The 20761-nt window shown below is 52.1% G+C and overlaps 1 protein-coding gene across 1 annotated transcript; it reads right to left on the minus strand.

The window, feature by feature from the left end:
- Positions 1 to 519: 519 nt before the first annotated feature.
- FHAD1 (forkhead associated phosphopeptide binding domain 1) lies at positions 520 to 20155 on the minus strand. The gene is made up of 28 exons (XM_033079896.2): positions 19887 to 20155; positions 19490 to 19696; positions 17110 to 17380; positions 15071 to 15138; positions 14606 to 14830; positions 14089 to 14212; positions 13560 to 13687; positions 12795 to 12860; positions 12314 to 12406; positions 11807 to 11914; positions 11329 to 11412; positions 10371 to 10523; positions 9302 to 9497; positions 8923 to 8993; positions 8498 to 8635; positions 7636 to 7743; positions 7349 to 7438; positions 6956 to 7181; positions 6386 to 6467; positions 5898 to 6013; positions 5076 to 5235; positions 4699 to 4786; positions 3394 to 3529; positions 2991 to 3118; positions 2543 to 2632; positions 1727 to 1947; positions 1183 to 1348; positions 520 to 956 (listed from the first exon to the last, which is right to left on the minus strand). Exons 1-28 carry the CDS (start codon positions 19980 to 19982, stop codon positions 831 to 833), a joined length of 3765 nt encoding a protein of 1254 aa, XP_032935787.2. The 5' UTR covers positions 19983 to 20155; the 3' UTR covers positions 520 to 830.
- Positions 20156 to 20761: the final 606 nt, after the last annotated feature.

The raw sequence follows: 20761 nt of genomic DNA on the forward strand, positions 1-20761 counted from the left end.
AGGGATCAGCCACTGTGCACACATGGGTGCTTTGCATGCCCACAGAAGATGCAGCCCTGCATCTGCCAGCTGCAGCCCTCTGTGCTGCTTCCAGACCTTTTTTTATCCTATTTAAAAATAAAGACCAAAAAACCCCAGAGGGGCTTTGCTCACATCCAAATTATCCTCAGCTGAAGAGGTCTGCAGAGGATTCGGCACATGGACTGCAGGGATGATGTGCTAGAGCTGCCTATTTCCTGCAGGGATCCCCTCCCCTCCCAAAGCACTGCTGCTTCGCAAAATCCAGGGTCTGCTCTCACCCTTGCTAATGACAAGAGAGCCTGTGCCATCACCCCACCCACCAGCACATTGTTCTCATGCTGCTGCTGTACTGGTGTGGCTCACACAGGTCCTCTTCCCCCTTCCCAGGTGGCAATTCCAGCATTCCTGGGGTGTTCCAGGAATTCCAGAATTCTATACTACGTCGTGCCTTATGTTCCAATTTCCCCTAGACATGATGGAGGCTGGAGGACACAGGAGTTGCAAGGAGTATTTCAAGTCATGTTGGCTTCATGTGCTTGAGGCCACTTCAGCAAGGACAGGACACACCCCCACAACTGACTTCACACATCACACACAAATACACACACGTGTACACTGGACTATATGCTCACCACCTTTTCCACTGCTATACATCCTGGAACACTCTATGGGACATGCACTGGGGGAAAATAAAGTCCTACACTGTACAGTCACACCAGTGTGTCCAGGATACAAACTGGAGCTCCTCAAAATGCACTCACACCTCATGCCACCTCCCCCCTCACAGAGTGCACAGCAATGAGCTGCTCCTACTGCAGGCCAGCACCCAGTGAAGGTCTCTGTGGTGCTGCTCCTGACCTTCCTGGTTTGACAGCATTTGCCATGCACACCTTGGCCTTCAGCTTGCCCGAGCAGAGAGGCTTTGTGGCTCCAGGCTGCAGAACAGAGACAACAGACACAGCAATGAGAGCTCAGCGTGACCTGAGGTGTCTGCACCTCCTCCCACTTCATCAAGGGATGCTGCCGCGATGCTGAGCTGAGCACTGGGGGCACAGGACCTTCAGCCTCTTGGGATAGTTCAACTTATCTCTCTGTGCATGGTTCCCAACAGGTGGAGCTGGTTGTTGTGCAAAGAGCAGGAGTTGGGTGTTGCCTTCTCACCTTGTGCCGTTTGGCCGCTTGCCGCAGCCCCTTCTCCTGGTCCAGCTGCAGCTGCATCCTCTCCAGAGCCTCTCTCAGCAGAGCCTTCTCCTCTGCCTCCCTGTGGGCTTCATCTTCCAGCCTGGACATCTCCTCCTGGCACCTTTGCAGGGAAGCTTGGCTCTGCCTGTGCAGAACAGGAGGGGAGGATTCTGTTGGTCTTTTGTCCTTATCAGCCCCTGACCCTCAGCTGTGCTCTCCCACGCCTTCCTTGGTCCTGCTGACACCAACCCTCTGCCCCAGCTGATCCCACTGCATTCCCAGGTTCCAGCCACCCTGGAAAAGGGAACTTGTCAAGGCTTTCCTGGCTCTGACACTGCTCAACTACTGCAGAAAACTGGGAGGACCTTTCCCCACCCCTCTTGACATTTGACTTTGGTACTGTGGCTACAGACACAGACTGGTCCCAGACAGGACTCAGCAGTGTCATGTCACTCCTTGCCCCAAGCTCCCTTCACTTGGCATCCAAGGCCCAGGTCTTGTGCAGAACCCTGACTTTCCATACCTGAGCTGCTCCACACTTCCCTCATAATCTTTCAGCCTTTCTTCTTTCCTTTCCAGGCAAACTTGGAGGTTCCTGATCTTTTTGTACAACAGCTCCAGGGCGTTCTGTCTCTGCAGTCCCACTTCTGCCATCCTCTCCTGAGGAAGGTGCTGCAGAGGCTGCATTCCTGACAGCTCCTTCATCTCCACCAGGCTCCCCAGAGCACCGATTACATCAAGGTACTGTGGGAAGGAGAGGGAATGCATTATTTACCAGGTCTGCTGCATTCCATCACACTGCTCAGCCATCTGCTTTCTGTCTGCTTTCCTGAGGAGATGACAGTGTCCCAAGGAAAGTAGGTTTGCATTTCATTCCCAGCTGCACAGCTCACTGGGATTGGATTGCTTCCTTTACCAAGAGGACTGTTTTCCCTGCTGGGTGCTTCCCTGCCTTTTTTGGAGGGAAGAGACCCCCTTCACCAGCTGTGTTACCCATGGACCCCTTCCCTGGCAGCTCCCTTCACTGCTTCCCAGGCTCTCTGATGCACCATGGCATGTTTGGGGTCCCAGGATGTCCTGGCAGACACACAGAGTGCTCTGGGCCATAGAATCATAGAATAGTTTGGTTTGGAAGGGAAATTAAAAGGTCATCAAACCAGCGCCCCTGCCATAGACAGGGATGTCTTCAACTGGACCACAGAGCAGTTCACCTCCAACATTCCTGCAGCATCCTGATGTGACATCCCTCTGAAATGTGCCCCCAAAAATCTAAACTCTACACACAATGGGTATGTACACACACTCTACACATGATTTACCACATCTGTCCCTGACGTACCGTCTTCTCACCCAAGTCTGTCACCTCAGCCATTTCCACTGTGCTGTTGGTGATCCTGAATGAGCCCCCATTGGGAACGTGGTCAGGAACCTGCACAGACAGGGAAAGGCCCATGGAGCTCACTTTGGGCCTGGTTTTTGGTGGCCTCAAGGGCAAACCACCCCAGTGGTCCCAAGCCTCTCACCCTGCTCAGCCCAAGGCATCCCTGGTGCTACTGCAACAGGCAGTGTGCTGGTCCTGATTGGAGCTGTCACCCTCTGCAGGGGAACGGCACTGCAGGGGCACTGCACTGCAGGAGCACTGCACTGCAGGGGCACTGTCTGCCATCTATCAGGTTGCATCTCCCACCCTGACATCTGATGCAGCATCTCTGAAAACCCATTTCTCCCTTTCCCAGGGCATGATTTCCAAACAAACAGGCATTACAAACCACACATTGCCTCCCTACCTTGCCAGCCCTCAGTTTTTCTCCCATCACAGGTACAGGTTCCAGCTCAAGACCTCTTTGCTGGACTGTTTTCTCTGGTGAGTCTTTCATCTGGATCACCAGTGGCACTGAATTGCTCTTCACAGCACCTGGATGCAAAGAAGCAGATGCCAGATTATTTCACTCTGCACACAGCTTTGAGGCTGCCCAGCTTTCCCAGCCTCCCTGTGAGGGTGGGCAGGCCCTGGCACAGGGTGCCCAGAGCAGCTGTGGCTGCCCCACCATCGGAAGTGTCCAAGGCCAGGCTGGACAGGGCTTGGAGCACCCTGGGATAGTGGCAGGTGTCCCATGGCAGGGGTGGAACAAGTCTTTAAAGTCTCTTCCAACCCAAACCATTCCAGAGCTCCAGGAGAGCCCTGCTCACCTGAGCCCTGTCTCTTCTCCAGCATCTTCACTCTCTGCCGGAGCTCAGCCAAACCTTCTTTCTGGCGCTGGAGCGTTTCCTCGTGCCTCAGGCCTCGGCATTTGGCACCAAGCTCAGCCAACTCTGATGGTGGCTCCTGGAAGAAGACAGGTTCTTTCTTGCCCAGTCTGAAGCTCAATTAAACACAGCCTTGCTGCCAGACACTGGGCACAAGAGCAAAGCCTGGGGAGATCTCCATGGACTTGGTGGGGGATAAGAGACTTGTCAGAGACCTCTTTCCTGCTCTGCTGTGCCATGGTGAGGATATGAACCCTGCAGATGCTCTGGAGAGCCAGGAGAGGGTTGGTGCCTACCTCTGAACAGCCATGCAGGCGTTTTCCCCTGTCCTTTGCACCAACACAGAGCATTTCCATCTCCACAAAAACACCCATGCACTTCAGAGACTGTCCCTACACAAACTCGGACATCGCTCTCTACGTGTGCAGTGCTGTGTCCCAGCCCCATCCAGACCCCTCATTGTGACAAACACCCAAAAATCTGTGATGGGGCTCGGGCCGCAGGGCTGTGCCCTGTGATGGCTGCAGACCCCAGCTCCTGCTGGCTGCTGTCCCCCCACATCCCAGCCCATCCCGCTCCCGAGTGGCACCCCGGCACTGGGCTGTCCCCTCCCCACCAGGTTTTGGAGCAGGACGGGCAGTGCCTCCCCCCGCCCATCAGCTGGCTGTGAGTCAGTGCCGGCCCCCGCAGCCAGCCGGGCTCCTGGCACGCTGCTGGCTGCCACCTCGCTGTACAGAATGTACAATTCCGACAGTCCCTCCATCTGCTGCTGCCACCACCTGTGAGTTCTTCCCTTTTCCAGCCTCGGGGAAATCAAATAGGGATTTGGCACAGCACAATGAGGAGCGTTTCTTCCTGTCCTTTGCAAGAAGCTGCCCCAACTTCTGCACATCCAACCCTAGAACTGGTTCTGCACCACCTGCACGGCCAGCATCCACAGCTCGGCAAGCTGGGAAAAGGAAGGAATGCTTGCATGTTGCTATTCCCTCTAATTGGCAATTATCGCAGCCATTAGCACTCGCAACACTTGGCGTTCCAAAGTGCTGTGCAAACATCACTCATTAACCAGCAGCAGCCTGGGAGGGGCTGCGGGTCCTGGATCACGGCTCGGGAAGGGTGCCCGTGATCCCATCCTCGGGCAGCTCCAGGCTTGGCTCTCACCGCGATGCCAAGAAACACCAGCGGTGCTCTTGGCAAACCCAACTCGGTGCTCTCCATGAGGACCCACCCCTGGGAGGCTTTACCCACCTGCACCGCTGTCCTGGCAGCATCCTCTGGGTTCTCCAGTGTTTGTTGGGAAGCATCCCTCAGCACCAGGCAGCGCCTTTGGGCTTGGCTGTGTGCAGAGAGACAAGCTGTGGGTGATGGATGAAGGTGACCCCAACAGCTTGTGGAGAGCAGACCCTGGCACCCACTGATGACTACCATGGTGTGGGTGGGAACACTTGCTTGGATACAAGAGCCTGAGTTACACATTACTGGCATGAGCTCCACTAAACCCCCATTCCTGTTCCTTTGTTGTGGATTCAGAGCTGAGTTCCATCCTGGTACTCTCACACTCTGGGGACAGCCCCAAACACCATCAGCTGCTGGGGACAGACAGGGTGGGAGATGTCGGGGTGTACCTCAACTCTTCAGCTGCTGCTTTCAGGGCTTGGTCCTTCTCCTCCACAAGGCTGGACATCTCGGATAGCTTCTCCCTGAGCTGCTTCACTTCCCCCTCCCGGTGTTTCAGCTGCCTCTGGCTGTGCTCCAGCTCCACCTTCTGCTCTTCACTCAGCTCCCCTAAGCACAGAACATCCCCTAAGCACAGAACAGCCCCGTGGGATGCTGGCTGACTCATCACCAGTCCTGGGGGATCTGCAGCTGGTGCACCCTCATGAAGCAACGATGGGACTCATCCCTGCAGAGCCCTGCCCTGTCCTGCCATTGACAGCTCCCTCAGATCCAGGGCCATGCTAGCAAGACATCCTGGTTTACTAAATCTCAGTTTCTTTGAGCCAGGGCAATTCCTTGCTGTGGCAATTTTCCTTCAGGTTGAAGGAGGACAGGTCACCAGCATTTTCTGACACATCTTTTGACTGCACACATCCCCATGGGCTCTGTTCTCATGTTCACATGCCCTGCAGGAATCCCAGGCTCTCCCAGTCCACTGCACTGGAACATCTTCACCTCCAATAAGCTCACCAGTGTGATTTTGAGCTCAGTTTTGTCTACCTGCTCTCCTCCTGCTTACTCTGTTCTCTCATTGTCACTGTTATTATTTAGTCAAGGATGGGGAGAAATTCCCCTTCCCAAAGGGAACAGACTGCCTGCTTTGCCCCCAGCAGGACAAAGCATTCCCTGAGAATGGTGAGCTCAATTTCCTGGGATCTGCGTGCCCCCACTACCCCATCAGTGCTTGGAGCAGGATGGGGATGGTGGCAGTCACAGTGCACATCACCCACCTTGCATATCTGACATCCTGGCTCTGGTTTCTGACAGCTCCCTGGTGAGCCTGCTGATGATTGCCTTCTTTTCCAGGAGTGTGCCCTGTGCCACTGCCAGCTCCTCCTGCAGCTTCCTGGGAAAGATCAGTGCAGATCTCACAGCCATTGGGAAACCTCACTGCACACCTTCCTCTGCTGCATTCCTGGTTAATAAACATTCCTTTTTTATCTTTTGCCTTTTGTTCCCCTGGGGTCACTCAGACTGTGGGATTGGCCACAACACTTGCTCTCACCTGGAGCCAGATGGGATGGCAGATCCTCTCCTGCTGTTTGCCATCACTTTGATGCTCTATGCCCTGAGGATCAGCCTAGCAAAGGGACTTGAGTCCTAGCTCAGACTAAAAAGATCTTGGAACAAGTGGTGTTGGATTTCCTTAGGCTCTCTCAAGAAGTGGTTCCTGCCCTTCTCCAAGCTCCTCTGACCACCATCAGCCAGTGCTGCTCACCTCAGACAGACATGAGACTCCATGGCAGGACAAATCCCCAGCCAGGCTCCTGAGGCTGACCTGTAGGCATCACACTGAAGTCCTGTAGGAACAAGAAAAAAAGGCCAATTACTTCTCTGTAACATTTACATGCTTGTTGCTTCTGCTACACAAATAATTTCCTTCCTGTGGCAGCTCTGAGGACTGAGGACTGTCTCTTTGGGAAACCCCTGTCCCTGAGAGCCCAGTTCCAAGGTCAGCCAGACAGTTCTTGACATCCAGCCTTGTTTGGGATTGTTTCTGTCTCAGAGCAGCCCAAAGCACATCAGTCTTGTCATTTTTAGAGTCATTTTAATGACTCTTGTCATTTAGAGCCCTTATCCAGTGGCAAACCCTGTCTGCTCTCCAAAACCACCACTGGAAAAGCTTCTGCAGGGCCTCACAGAGCTTGTCCTGCAGGTGGAATAACCTTCATTCAACATCTTCCCAATGTTTTCTATAGCAACAAATTTACTGTTCCATCTCCACACTCATTTCATATTAATCCAGCTGGTTCCTGGTCCAGGTGCATCCCATACAACCCTTACCTACCTTCCAATTTTTCCACAAGTGCTGCCTTTTCCTCCTCCAGCACCTTGTGCTGCTGAGTGGCCTCCAGCAGCCTGTCCTCTAAAGCCAAGATGGTCAGGGAATGCTGCCTGCTTTGCTCCCTATATCCTGCTACTTCTTCTTGCAGTTTGTGCCTCTGTAACTCATTTTCCTCCTGGACAGCCCTGAGCTCTTGGTCCTGCTGAATCACCTGCTGCTGTAACACAGCCTGGGGAACAAGACAGGGGGGCTTGGTTGGAAGTGCTGGGGTTTCTTTTGGGGTCACCATCAGCATCATCTCCCCTGGATGGCAGTCACAAGCGTGGAGGGAAGGATTTCAGGCATGGGGAAGCCTTCTTCTCCAGCACTGCATCCTCCCCCTGCACAGGCCAGTACCTCTTGTGCAGCGATTTTCTTCAGCTCATGCAAAGCTTCTCTCAGTTTTTCCTCTGTCAGTTCCTGCTCCTCTGCCTTCTTTGCTGTTGCCTACCAGAGGAAATGAGCAGTAATTAGGTTAGCCAGGAATGCACCTTTCTTTCTGCAGGGCTGCTCTCTGTGTATTTGGGGGTGGTGAGGAAACCCCTTCATCCACTGATTTGAGCCCCTGCAGCACCACACTACAGCACACTTTCCCTTTTCTTCGTTCCAAGAGGGAGCTGCTCTGCTTCACCTCCCATGCTCACCTCAGCCAAGCTTCTTAGGTGGCTTTCCAGCTCTTGGATCTTCTTCTGTTCTGCCTCCACAGATTTCTTGCACCTGTCCTTCTCCTCGGTGACAGCGCTCTCCAGAATCTGTGAATCAACAGCCCACAGCTTCACCTCAGGGAAAAAAGATCTCAGCTCCAAGGAGGAAAGCAGCAGGGAGGGTCATTGCTCTGGAGCAGAGGCAGGTGATGGGAGAAAAGCTTGGCATGAGGTAACTCAGTGAAAGAGAGGATGGGAGCATCTGGGGGAAAGTGCAGCTGAGAGACTGGGTGGGAGCTGCCTTAGAAAACTGAACACCAGGAAACCACCTGGGTGCCCATTCCCAAGGTGCCAGACACAGAAGCGGAACTGGACATTGTCCTACAAGGCCACCACGATCACAACACACACGAGGTAAAACACCCATTCCCACCCTGACCCTGCACCCCACCCCAGAGCCTGGTGATGGGCTGGTGATGGGCTGCCCCCTGCTCCACAGGGATCTCCTTTTCCAGCCAAAAAGGGACCCCAGCATGGGGAGGAAGGGAGGGAGAGAAGGCTTGAGAGGAAGCAATGCAATGTTTCTCTAAGCTCACAGATCCTGATGTTCCTTGCTCTCCCCTCTCTCCCTGTGACTGCCTGGCAGCTGTACATCCTGGTGTTACCTGCAGGTGCTTCCCAGTTCCACCACGGATACTTTTGGGAGTTTACATCACCTGGATCCACATGGGAGGATATCTGGTTCCTTGGGACTGCACTCACTTTGGAGCTAGAGGTTCCTCCTCTCGTTATCCAACACTTACAGATATCCATTTTTCCTGCATAACATTCCTTTTCTGAAACACCAAACATGTCACTGTACCTGTCTGCTCTCCTTGTCCTTTTCCAGGATAATTTGTTGAATTTTTATCTCTAAGTCTTGCTCATGTTTTGCTTCCAGTTCCTTTGTGTGCTCCTGCAGCAGCTCTGCCTGCAGCTCCTGGAGCTTCTCTAATTGCTCCTACAGGGAGACATGGAGGTATTAAAGGAAGTGTGTCAGCAGCAGGGCAAGAAATAAACCTCCTGTGTTCATTCACTGATGAAAAATTCACAAAAGAGATCTCCTCTCCATCAGTGGACACACTGACAGTGGGCTCTGCCTCCCTTACATTTCCTGTAGGCTCAGGGGTCTCAGCTACTGCACATCCCCAGTCCAGGTGTCACACTGGCTTGCTTGGGACTGCCATCATATTTACCCATAGGAAGAGTCCAAATCCACCTGGTTTATGTGCATAAATATTTCTGTACCTGCAGCATCTGGTTCCTCTGTGCCATCTCCTGACTCTTCTCCAACAAGCTCCTGAGAGCAGCCAGCAGCCCTGCAAAAGCCAATGGAGCCTCAGTGTGTGGGGTGCTCACACCCCATGGTATGGATATCTGGGAAAATTTCCTTGTGGAAAGGATGCTCAGGCATTGGAACAGGCCCCCCATCCCTGGAAGTGTTCAAAAAGTGTGAGGCACTTGGGAACAGTGCTGTACTCTGTGACCTTGGAGGTATTTCCCAACCTTAACATTTCCCTGATTCTGTGATTTTCTCCCCAAAGAATAGCTCATGCTGGGCTTTCTCCTCTACATCTGGCTTTCCAGGACATCCCACATTCCCAGGGATGCCCAGCAGCACACAGACCTTTGCCAGAGGTGTGCAGGTCCATCCCTGCTGTGTCCAGGAGCTGCTCTGCACCCTCCAGCCAGGCCAGGACACCACGGGCCATGTCCACCACTGCTGTCCTGATGGCTGAGATGGAGGGATCCAGGCACAACAACTCCAGCTGCCCCAGCTCCCCTTGCAGGCTGGAGCTGCTGCAGGGGCTCCTCAGGCAAGCCTGGAACAAATGGAACCAGTGGGAAAAAGTCTCCACTGTCAGTGGCCTTCAGGGACTGGCAAATGACACAAAAATTCTGAACATCTCAGGTCAGGTTGGAGCAACCTTGTCCAGTGGAAAGTGTCTCTGTCCATGGCAGGGGTGGAATTGTGTTTTATTTTATTATTTTTTCCCATTTTTTGCTAGAGTTGGGATTAAATGTTTGAGAGATGGTATTTCTTGTTTGGACTCAGATGTTTATTAATTCTTACTTGTGTTACAGTGAGTTTTACAGTACTTCTAGCTAACAAGTTAAAAATGGAGATGTATTTTTTTTACAAGGCCTTTTAAGGCCAAATGGTTCAATTAAGAAATGTTACTTAAATTATTTTTACTTTTAACCTAATAACTAACAACCTGTGGTCTGCAATGCAGAGTTTTTTATCCAATTACAAAAAATCACTTAGACCCATGAAGAAGAAGGTGAAGAAGAAAGACAAAACCTTCACCCTAAAACCTCCATCTTGCTTTTTATACATTACTATATTCTAAAACCTTAAATTCTAAGTTTTCCACCATGTGATACCACAAACTACACACCCATGATCCCAGTTCTATCATTGGGTTTTGGAAGCTTCTCCAGGTCAAAAGCAGTGTTTTTTTGAGGGTCAGTGCCTGTCAGCACAGAAAATCTAAAACTCCCAGTATCCAGGGTTCCAACAGAACAGGATGGGCCTCATGGAGAATCTGTGACAGACTCCTGGGAACAACCACATGAACACTTAGGGATGGTGCCTTGTTCCAGGGCTGTGTCTTTACTTCACTCTGACCTTTCCTCAGGCCAACAAAACCCCCTGTGCCCCTCTCTCCCAGCTGCCATTGGCTCCTCAGTACCTGGAGCTTCTGCAGGGAGTTCTTGAGCACCTCGATGTTTGCAGACACCTCCCTCTCCTTCGTGAGCCTGGAGCTCAGCTCCTCCTGCAGACTCTTCTCCCTCTCATGACTTTGCTGGTTCTCATCAGAGATCTGCCTGACCTTCTCTATTACCTGCAAAAGAGAGTGAAGAAGGAGGGGGATAAGGCTCATACTTTTTCCAGCTGAGGGGCCAGGGATCATCTCAGAGAGCAGCAGCTGAGATTGCTGCAAACTGGCAGCCACATCAGGCTCCTGGGCCACCGACTCCCTCCAGCTCTGGGAGACAAAAAGGACTGTGTTCCCTTCTCATCATGGAGCAGTGCCATTAACTGGGGCAGCTTAAGCTTTCTTTTTGTCTCTGGTAGTTGTTTTACCAGGACCTGAGAGTGCTGATATGGATCAGCCATCTCTCAGGAGCTCACATCAGCCAGCAGGGAAAGACCAGAGCCTTGCTTGGCACATTCCACAAGAATCTTTATTTCATGGGAAGGGTGTCAAGCAGGATTCTCTCAGAGACAAATTTGAGACAGCCATATTTATAGGTTTAAGGGGGATCCAAACTACAACCAATAAAAGTTCATACAAAGAACAGCATCCAATCTAAGTCAAAAGTCCTAAAAGTGAACTGACCAATTACACAGACTAATTTCTAACCAATTATCCTCCAAGGTGTTAGAGAGTGACCAAATTCTTAAGGAATTTGGCTCAACCTTGGTATCTAGGACACCTTATCTATTATAGCAAGTTCCAGGGGCCAGGGGAAGATGGCTTTGGAGGAATTGTATCATCCACAGGTAGCCACAGCACAAACGGACATCTGGAGAAGCCTGGATGCTGCACACGGAGCAGGCACCACAGCCACTCTGCAGCAGCTGCCCTGAGCCCCTCGGGGCTCTGCAGGCTCTGAACATCCCTGTGAGCTGGTGTCCAAACTCACCTGCTGCTCTGTCACACCTTTCCCTGTGCTGCCAGCTGCTGATGGAGAACAGGCTTGCATCACTTGGCTCTTGAAGGACTCCAGCTGCAGCAGGGATCAACAGAAGGAAACAAACCCCAGCAATCATTGACAGCTGCTCTGCTGATCACCAATAATCCATATCTGGCACGATGTTATCAGCTAAGGGCTGTCCCTGCCCAGAGCAGCATCCCCCAGACACTGAGGCAGGTCACTGAGGCTCCCAGACAGCACAACTGAGATTAGAGATTCCTTCTCTGTATCCTATTAAACTGCTCTGTTGTCCGTGCTGCCCACACAAATTCTGTGGATAAGCCTTTTATACTTCACCCACTGACAGGATAAGTCCTGAGCCAGGGTTTGGTGCTCAGGTTGCTGGGTTTCTGTTCCCACAGCACATCCTTCCCCATGGCAAGCTGCATCCCTGTGCTGCCCAGTGGGCATCCCTGCCATTCCCTACCTGCTCCCCAGCTCGCTGCACGTCAGATCTCAGCTGGAGCTCCCTGTGCCCCATCTCCTGCAGCTGCCTTGCCTGCTGGGACCAGGCTGCCTTCAGTTCCTCCTCTGCCTGCAACGAGAGCTTTGGCACCTCAGAGTGACAGCCAAAACCATGCCATGGGCATTTCAGCCACTGTTCCCATCAGACAAGTCCAAATGTGCCTCTGGAATACCAGGAGACAGAGAGCAATCCTGCTGCAGGGAGTGGGGTTGCAGCAGTGACCCTTCACATCACTTCTTGTCTGGGTTTCATCCCTGGGATCGTGTCCATCCTTGGCTTTCCCGCCCAACACCCCCACAGGGCACTCTGCCATCTATTTTTCTTCTTCCAGCAGGCTTCATGGTAGAGCTCAGGAGAGCTGGATGCCCTGCCCATCCAGCCTGTGCTCCCAGGGATTCTGGTCCCTGTCCCACCCCTCTGGGATGATGGGACCTGCCCTCTGTGTGTCCCCTGCAGCCAAAGGTGTACCTTGGCTTTCTCAGCCAGTTGCTTTTGGACACTCTCATGCTTCTGGATCTCCCTCTGCAGCCCCTGCAGGTCCCGCTCCAGCTCCTCAATGCTCTGCAAGAGCCCAGGGAGGGTGGGGGTGTCACTAGGACAGCTGGGCACTGCCCCTCTGGATGACCTCACTGATCACCAAGGTTTTCTTTCCACCAAACTCACCTTGTTTATCCTGGAATTCTCTTCTAGCCTGTATTTACTGTGGTTATACCAGCTCACAGGTGGAATTCAATCTGATTTCTGATCACATCCCCCCCAAGCCCCCTCTCCCCCACCTAAACCAGTGTTACAGATCCAACAGAGTTTACACTTCCCCAGGTCTTATGCCCATTATGTGCCTTTCAGGACAGGAGCTGAGCTCCAAACAACTCCCTTACAGTGCCAGTTAATTATTCCTTCACTGATGCATTCCTGCAGTCACTGCTTACCCCAAATGATTTCGACTCACTTTTCTGCAGGAGATCAGTTCTTGCTCTCCAAATTCATGTTTTGCTTCTTCTTTAATTCTCAAGCACTAAAAGGAATGTCAACCAAGGAAAATAACCATCAGGGCAGTGATACCATCACTCCTGCTGTGAATGGGACACTGGCACAGGCTGCCCAGGGCAGTGCTTGAGTTGCCATCTCTGTAGGGATTTAAAATACACTTGGGACACGGTTTAGTGGTGGCTTTGGTGGTGCTGGGGTAATGGCTGTGATCTTACAGGTCATTTCCAGCCTCAGCAATTCTTGGATTCCCAGTCAATCCTTGTGATCTCTTGGCATGTTGCAGCCTCTCTCCTTATCATGCTCCCAGAGCAGCTCTGCCCGTTGAGGAAGAGCTGCACATGCAGAGGAACAACCTGCTGCAAATGCCACTTTCTTTAAGGACAAATCCAGGCTGGGCCACAGGGAGCCCCGTGTCACAGTGACAGGGTATCCATGGCTCCTTGGGAGGATCTTGGCAGGAATATTACAGCTCACAGGAGTCCAGGGCACACGATATCTGATATAGAGCAAGGGGGGAGATCCAGCTGGGGAAGGAGACCCTGATCCATGGGTGCCATGGCACAGCCAGACATGGTCCTGGGGCCATCACCACTCTATCCCTGTCATACAACTGCTGCCATCCTCACCAGAGACAAGCACAACCCTTCTCACCTGCTTTCCCACCTCAATCCACATGTCAGATGGGGGTGTCAGAAATTACTGAGCCCTCATTAGTGCTGCCAACCTTTGAAACCATGGCCAGCTCTTTGTCCTTCTCTCGATTTTCCTTATTCAGTTTTTCAGTCTCTTGCTGGAGCTGCTGGATTTTCTGCTCCTTTTGCCGGAGTTCCCTTTGCATGTTGCTCATCAGACCTGAGGAAAACAGCTCTGGTCAGGGGTCACCCAGGCATGACATTTAGATGGGATATTGGGAAGGAATTCTTCCCTGTGAGGGTGGGGAGGTTCTGGCACAGGGTGCCCAGAGAAGCTGTGGCTGCCCCTGGATCCCTGGAAGTGTCCAAGGCTGGGTTATCCCCCTGCTCCAGGGGCTTGGAGCAGCCTGGGATAGTGCAAGGTGTCCCTGCCCATGGCAGGGGATGGAACAAGGTGGCCTTTAGGGTCCCCTCACACCCAAACCATTCTGTGATTTGATGATTTCTACAAGCCACTAGGAAGATTTTGTTGCCTGTACAGTTTGGCTAATGCTTGCTCCCTATCCACAGCCAGTCCCAAACTGCTTCTTGCCCTGACCCAGAGCTCCAGGGATACAACACCTGCAGTCAAAGCCTGATCCCTCTTCAACTTCTCACTTTCTCTCCGCAGCCTCCCGATCTCCAGGTCTCTTTCATGGAGGGAACGGCTGAAAACCTGGTTTGAGCCTTTGTGCAGGTCACTGATCTGCAAAACACAGATTTACCTGTTCCTCACCAGAACATTCACTGACTGCTACAGCCCCTTTGGAGAGGGTCAGCTGGCACTTCTGGTGTGGTGGGATTGCTCCTGAGCATCTTCAAACAGCACCTAAAATGTGCTCTGGCTGATCCTGCTGAAATCCTAATGCCAGAGGCTGTAGGGAAGGAAGGGTTCCAGGAAGGAAGAATTCCAGGAAGGAAGGGTTCCAGGAAGGATTCCAGGAAGGAAGGGTTCCAGGAAGGAAGGTGGGTGAGAAGGAAAAAAATTCCCTCCCTCATTTCCCTTGATTTCAGACACACAAGCCTGAGTGTCACACCACAAGCACAGCTGTACTGAGAGGTGTTTTCCCTGCTTGGTTCCTGTGAAAGCCTCCAGTACCTGTTCCCTCAGGGTTTTGATCTCCTCTGTTTGGGCTCCCAGCTCTCTGTTGAAGGTGAGCAGCTTCTGGGTCAGCTCAGCCTCGTTCCTCACTGCTGCCTGGGCCAGTTTCTTTGCCATGGCTGCGATCTCCTCCTGCAGGTCTCTTATCACCACGTCCTTCCCCTTGAGCTCTGTTTCCAAACCAAAAAGGTGACCCATTTCCTTCTCTGGTAGCTTCTCCCCCTGTGGGTGGATTCAGGGGCCCCTGGTCAGTCTGCAGCCACAGGAACTCCAGACCAGGGGCACCAGCTCGTGGCCAGCAGCAGGGACCTGCTGTCCCATCCTCCTGCCACCCACTGTCCCCACCCACCCCACACTCTGCTGCCACTCCTGTGGGACACAGACATTTGGCAGGATCCACCTGCTCTGCCAAGGACCAGGACAGGGTCCCCCCTCCCTCCCTCCCTCCCTCCCCAGCATTACCTGGAGATCCACCAGGGAAGGGGCTCCCCTCACACCTCTTGCACCATCACCTGAGCAGCTGGCTGACACTGGAAGAAAGCAAAGGATCAGCATGAGAGGTGGTAGCAGAGAGCAGAAATGCTCCCTGCAGCATTCTTTTCCCTTGTTCCAAAACTACTCTAAGGCAGTGGCCACTATTCAGGGCATGAGTTTGCTTCACAACCAGCAGAGAAACAAAAAAAAAAAGACACTCAGTGTGAGCTTCCTTTTGGTTCCTGGTGATAGTTTTACCAGGACCTGAGAATGCTAATATTGATCAGCCATCTCTCAGAAACTCACATTTAGCCAGCAGAGAAAGACCAGAGGCCTTACTTGATGAGTTCCATAAGAATCTTTATTTCACACGAAGGGAGTCAGGCAGGATTCTCCCAGAACAAAGGGCAGACAGTCATGTTTATAAGTTCAGGGGGGATTCAAACTACAGCAAATAAAAGTTCATACAAAGAACAGCATCCAATCTAAGTGAGAAGTTCTAAAGGTGAACTGACCAATTACACAGACTAATTTCTAACCAATTATCTTCCAAAGTGTTAGAGAGTGACCAAATTCTTAAGGAATTTGGCTCAACCTTGGTATCTAGGATACCTTATCTATTATAGCGAGTTCCAGGGGCCAGAAGGAGATGGCTTTGGAGGAATTGTATCATCCATAACTTAAACAGTCTGCACAGAAGAGAGTTAATTCACCTCTGGGAACCAAACAGCCTCAAGGCAGCAGAGACACAGCAGAGAGAGGCTGCCCTTGTTTTCCAGCACTGGCCAGCCCCTCAGAAAGATGTGCTTTTTTGTCTTCCCACATGGGAACAGCTCTGCTCGCTGCCATTAGGGCTTGGGGATCCTTTGGGCTGTTCCCAAAGAGAGGAGTTTGTGCTACCCTGGGATTGTGTGTCCCTCCCTTTGCCCTCACTGTGGTTTCCAGTTCTGCACTTTGGCACCTCATTGCTTCTGACAGCTCAAAGCTGCCAACCTCAGAGCAGGAAACCACAGCACTGGGCACCAGACCACAACATTCATGGCAAATGTCACATTCTCCAGCTGTGCTGCTCACCCAAACCCTCACCTCTGCCCTGCTCTGTCACATACTTTATTTCCAGAGGTGCATCAGATACAGATCTATTTTAAAATGCCTTGTGGGGAATAGAAAAGGTATAGAACTCTCAGAGAGCTGTGTGAAAGCAAATCTCAGGATGGAGAAATGCAGGAATGCTGAAGATGCAAGGACAAGAACCAATAGGGCTGTGAGCTGTGCAGAGATAGACCTCAGGAAAATATGTTAAGCAAGATAGTGGAAACATGTAAGCTTAATAACGAAGCTTTATCCATTGTTTTAAGCTATTACAAGCAAGCATTATTCACAGCAAGATTCATGTGTGGCTTATTAATTGGCCTGAGCAAACATTTGTCAGCTTTTAATATTCTGCTAGTGGTTAGAAAGTTGTTAAAGAGTTTGTGACAAAGAGAACTTGGTGTGCTGTGGCAGCAGCTGAAGCTGTTCCCTCTCCCTTGATTCTGTAAAATGAGGCTGATGACTGTGGTGGAATAAAGCTTTGAGACAGCTGCTCCAGCATTCCCATCCTGATGTTTGTGTACATAGATACATGTTAATATAAGAGAAAAAATGTCCCCAAAATTCCAACAATTTCCCAAAATGTCCCAAACATTTCCTCCTTCAAAGGAGGAGAAAACACCACCTCAAACAGGAGTTGGGAACAGGAGCAGAGTCAGGGGTGCAGCTAAAGTCAGTCATGGCCCTGTGAGTCCCACAGCAGGAAAAAGGGAGAGGAAATGTCCCTCTGCAAGGGCAGCAGCATTCCCCTTGGGATGTCACAGCTCATTTCTCCCCTGACCCAAATGCACCCAGGGCCACACATGGGGTTTGATCAGCTCCAGGGGACAATGACTCCCACCCCCTTTCTCAACTCTTGTCACTTCTCTGCTCCAATCAGGTGGCTCTGTGAGGACACCAGGACACAAGTGGCAGGTTTTGTCACCATGGAGTACCTGGGCTGGCTGCAGAGGTCCTGCTGAAGGTGTCCAGAGAGGTGGCAGGGGCCGTGCTCCTGTCCCAGGCCCTGGCAGGTCGCCTTGGCAGCACCAGGTGGGGCACACGGCCGGGGGCTCTGGGGGCCCCAGTGCCCAGGGAGTCGGGGGGAAGCTGCCCCTGCAGCGAGGGCAGGCACAGAGGAGATGCAGGAGGGCAGGGTTTGGGCTCTGCAGCCACCTGCAGCTGCCTGCTCCACCCCAAGCGACGTTTCAGGGGGGGACAGGACATCTAGGGCAGGAAAACACCAGGTTATCTGCAGGATTCTAGGAAATAATTTAGCTCTGATTCACGTGCACCATGTTGTGAAAAACCCAGGCATAGATCTCAGCAGAAGCACAATTTTAGTTTTTTCCCATTTCCATTATCCAAGGATCAGATTTCAACTGGGGTATCCAGATGCTTTGCTGAAACAAAAGGAAATTATTGGGGTTTTCTACAATTTGAGCTCTTCCCTCTCCATCTGACTGCCCTGGTTCTGCACATCATTTGCATGATCCTGCAGCACTCCTTTCACAGCTCTCCTGGCTCACACATGCTCCCATCCCATTGTTTCTCCCATTCTCACAGGCAAACCAAAGATGTGCATTTTTGTCCTCCCACATGGGAACAGCTCTGCTCACTGCCATTAGGGCGTGGGGATCCTTTGGGCTGTTCCCAGGCGCTTCCTCCCTGCAGGCAGCAGGGTCAGCCTCCAAAACTGCCCCTCCAGAGGAGGATCCCAGAGCCTGGAGTGAGGAAAGGGCACCCATGGCAGGCTCTGATCGCTGTGCAGACCCGGCTCTGTGCAAATCCTGCCCTGGAGAATTCACTGCTCACTGCTCCAGCACGATCCAGCCTTACCTGGTAGCATCTTGGATTCTCCAAGAGCCAGAATTTTTTTTAAAAAAATTTATATATATATAAATACATAATATTATATATATATCTTATATATATATAAATATGGGGATTATCAGCTCCTCTGTTTTTTTTCGAAACCCAGTTTCTCTCCTGTTAAGTGGCTTGGGAGAAAACATAAAATGGAAATAGAGGGAAAAGATTTTCCACGAAATTTTCCAGGTCTTCCTTTGCTAACGCATCTCTGTCCTGTGCTTTTCCATTTTCCTACCGAACCGCCTGGGTTTGTTCAGCAGAGGGAGCTCCAGCTTTTCATTTCCTCCTTCCCCGTGACAGGAAAGATGTGTGCTAATTATTTACAAATAATTTGATGGGTGTTAACGTCTTTGAAATGGATCTTAATGTCATTGCTGACTTTGGGCAGCAGGTTTGTGGCAGAGCCCAGACAGTCTGCTCCTGAAACAGGCGAGGCTCTGCAGAAGGCTGAACTCCTGAACTCTGGGGTACCACAGGAGGTTCAAGGGGGGATATGTGGTTCGGGAAGGCTCTACCTTCCTAGTGCCTCGGCCAGTGGGGAAAGGAAGAGGACACCATGAGGCCGGGAGTTTAGGACAGAAGGAGGCTGCGCCCTCTGAAACCCCGGGAGAGAGAAAACCCCACGGGTGTGTGCCCCAGGGAACTCTCTGCCTCTACTTGAATAAAGATGAGGACTCCTCTGTTTCCTTTTTGGACATAAACTCTCTGGCGTTTGTGGATATTCCTGACACCTGCTTTTGGCACCTTCCCTCAGGATCTCCCAGACGAGCCAGGAGTGAGTTTCTGCTTCTGGAGTCCTTCCTGGGCAGCAGCACCCACCCATCCACCTTCCCCGGGCACCTTTCCCTGGACATCCCCATCCATCCTTGTCTGGGCATCCTTCCATGGGTCAGGGCATCCACCCTTACCTGGGTACCTTTTCTGGGCAGCAGAACCCACCCACCCTTATCTGGGCACCTGTCCCTGCGCACCCTTCCCTGGGCATCCCCACCCCTACCTGGGCATCCTCATCCACCTTTCCCTGAACATCCCCACCTCTCCCTGAGCATCCCCACATGTATCTGGGCATCCCCACTCGTACCTGAGCATCCTTACCTGTACCTGGGCACCTCACCCACCTGTACCTGAGCAACCCCACCCGTACCTGGGCATCCCCACTCATACCTGAGCATCCTCACCTTTCTCCGAGCAATCCCATCCCTACCTGGGCATCCTCATTTTTACCTGAGCATTCTCACCCACCTCTGAGCATCCCCACCCGTACCTGGGCATCCCCACTCGTACCTGAGCATCCTCACCTCTCCCTGAGCATCCTCATCCCTACCTGAGCATCCTCACCTTTTCCTGAGCATCCCCACCCGTACCTGAGCATCCCCACCTCTCCCTGAGCATCCCCATCCCTACCTGAGCATCCCCATCCCTACCTGCACATCTCCATCCCTACCTGAGCATCCCCATCCCTACCTGCACATCCCCATCCAGCAGCAGCTCGAAGGACGCTCCCGCGGTGCCGAAGCTCAGCACATCCCCCGGGCTCACCCTGACGGCCGCGTTCTGCACCTGGCACCCGTTGACAAAGGTGCCGTGGGGGGAGTTGAAGTCCTGAAGGATGAAGCTCTTGTCTGAGGCGGAGAATTGCAGGGCTGCATGGCGAGCTGCCACCCCTGCGGACTGCGAGCGGGCAAGGACAGGCAGGGAAGGCTGCTGGGGGCGGCTCCGGGCTCGTCCCTGCTTTGCCCCTTCTCTGCTCCTCAATCCCAGCACAAACCGGGATTAAAGTGCACACTTGGCACAGAGGAGTGCAGCACACCCTCCTCCCTCCATCCTGCCCTGGTTTGGGATGCTCAGTGCCCGGGCTCACCTGCAGGACGATGTCAGCCCCTCTGTGGCTCCCGATGCTGGTGGTGCCGGATTTCAGCTGGAAAAAACCCTCCGAGCTCTTTAGGAAAGCTCGCATTGCCCAACTTCCCCCTTGCTGACTCCTGAGTCAGCAATTTCCACCCCCCCAACACACAACCCGGGCCACTCAAACAATAAAACTTGTACAAAATGACCCCAAAGTGGCTCTGTCCCAGCTGGCAGTGTGGCTGCAGTAGCCTTGGGAACCTCGGCCACGCCGGAGCGCGCTCTGCCTGCCTGGGTGAGTTTTTCCTCTTTGATTTGTTTAGATTTTTTTTTTTTCTTCTTTTTCCAAGCAACTGTCCTGGCAGCACAACACAGCTCCGTGCTGGCGTGGCCACAGCGATCCCAGAGCTGGGGACACATGTGGGGATGTGTACCCTGTGAGAAAAGAGATCTGCCGTTTGGAAGTTTCTCTTTTAGAACTTTTGTAAGTGAGAGGAATGATGGATTTGGGTCTGCTGGTAGATTAAACCAGCACTGAGAGATAAAAGAAACAATGGGAAGGATTCCATTGATTGATGAATGGAAAAAGATATTTGCCTTTACAAACAAACTGTAAGTTTGCTGGTAAATGAAACTGGATACTGAAAGGTGAAAGAAGCAATGAAAAAAACCCATGAATTCCATAAAATTTAAAAATTTAAAGGGAGGGCTGTACATTAGAGGGGAATCTCAGGTATCAGTGTTGGGGAAGTCTGTGCCTCTCAAGTACCTCAGCCCATGGGGAAAGAGAGAGGGAAATTGGGATAAAAATGAGGCTGAATCCTCCAAAAATTAAAGAAATCCCAGGGGATGCCCCATGGCCTCTCCCTTTATTGGAATAAAGCAAAAGAG

This window comes from Catharus ustulatus, chromosome 24 (genome assembly GCF_009819885.2).
Source record: "Catharus ustulatus isolate bCatUst1 chromosome 24, bCatUst1.pri.v2, whole genome shotgun sequence".
NCBI classification, from domain to species: Eukaryota; Metazoa; Chordata; class Aves; order Passeriformes; family Turdidae; genus Catharus; species Catharus ustulatus.

What these genes read in the sequence shown, in the direction of transcription:
- FHAD1 (XM_033079896.2), bottom strand. Translation starts at nt 19,982, where the DNA reads ATGCGAGCTTTCCTAAAGAGCTCGGAGGGTTTTTTCCAGCTGAAATCC. An exon ending in TGCTGGATGGGGATGTGCAG is followed by an intron (nt 17,381 to 19,489) that starts GTAGGGATGGGG and finishes TTCCTGCCCTAG; the next exon opens with ATGTCCTGTCCCCCCCTGAA. An exon ending in AACTGATCTCCTGCAGAAAA is followed by an intron (nt 12,407 to 12,794) that starts GTGAGTCGAAAT and finishes GGGCTCTTGCAG; the next exon opens with AGCATTGAGGAGCTGGAGCG.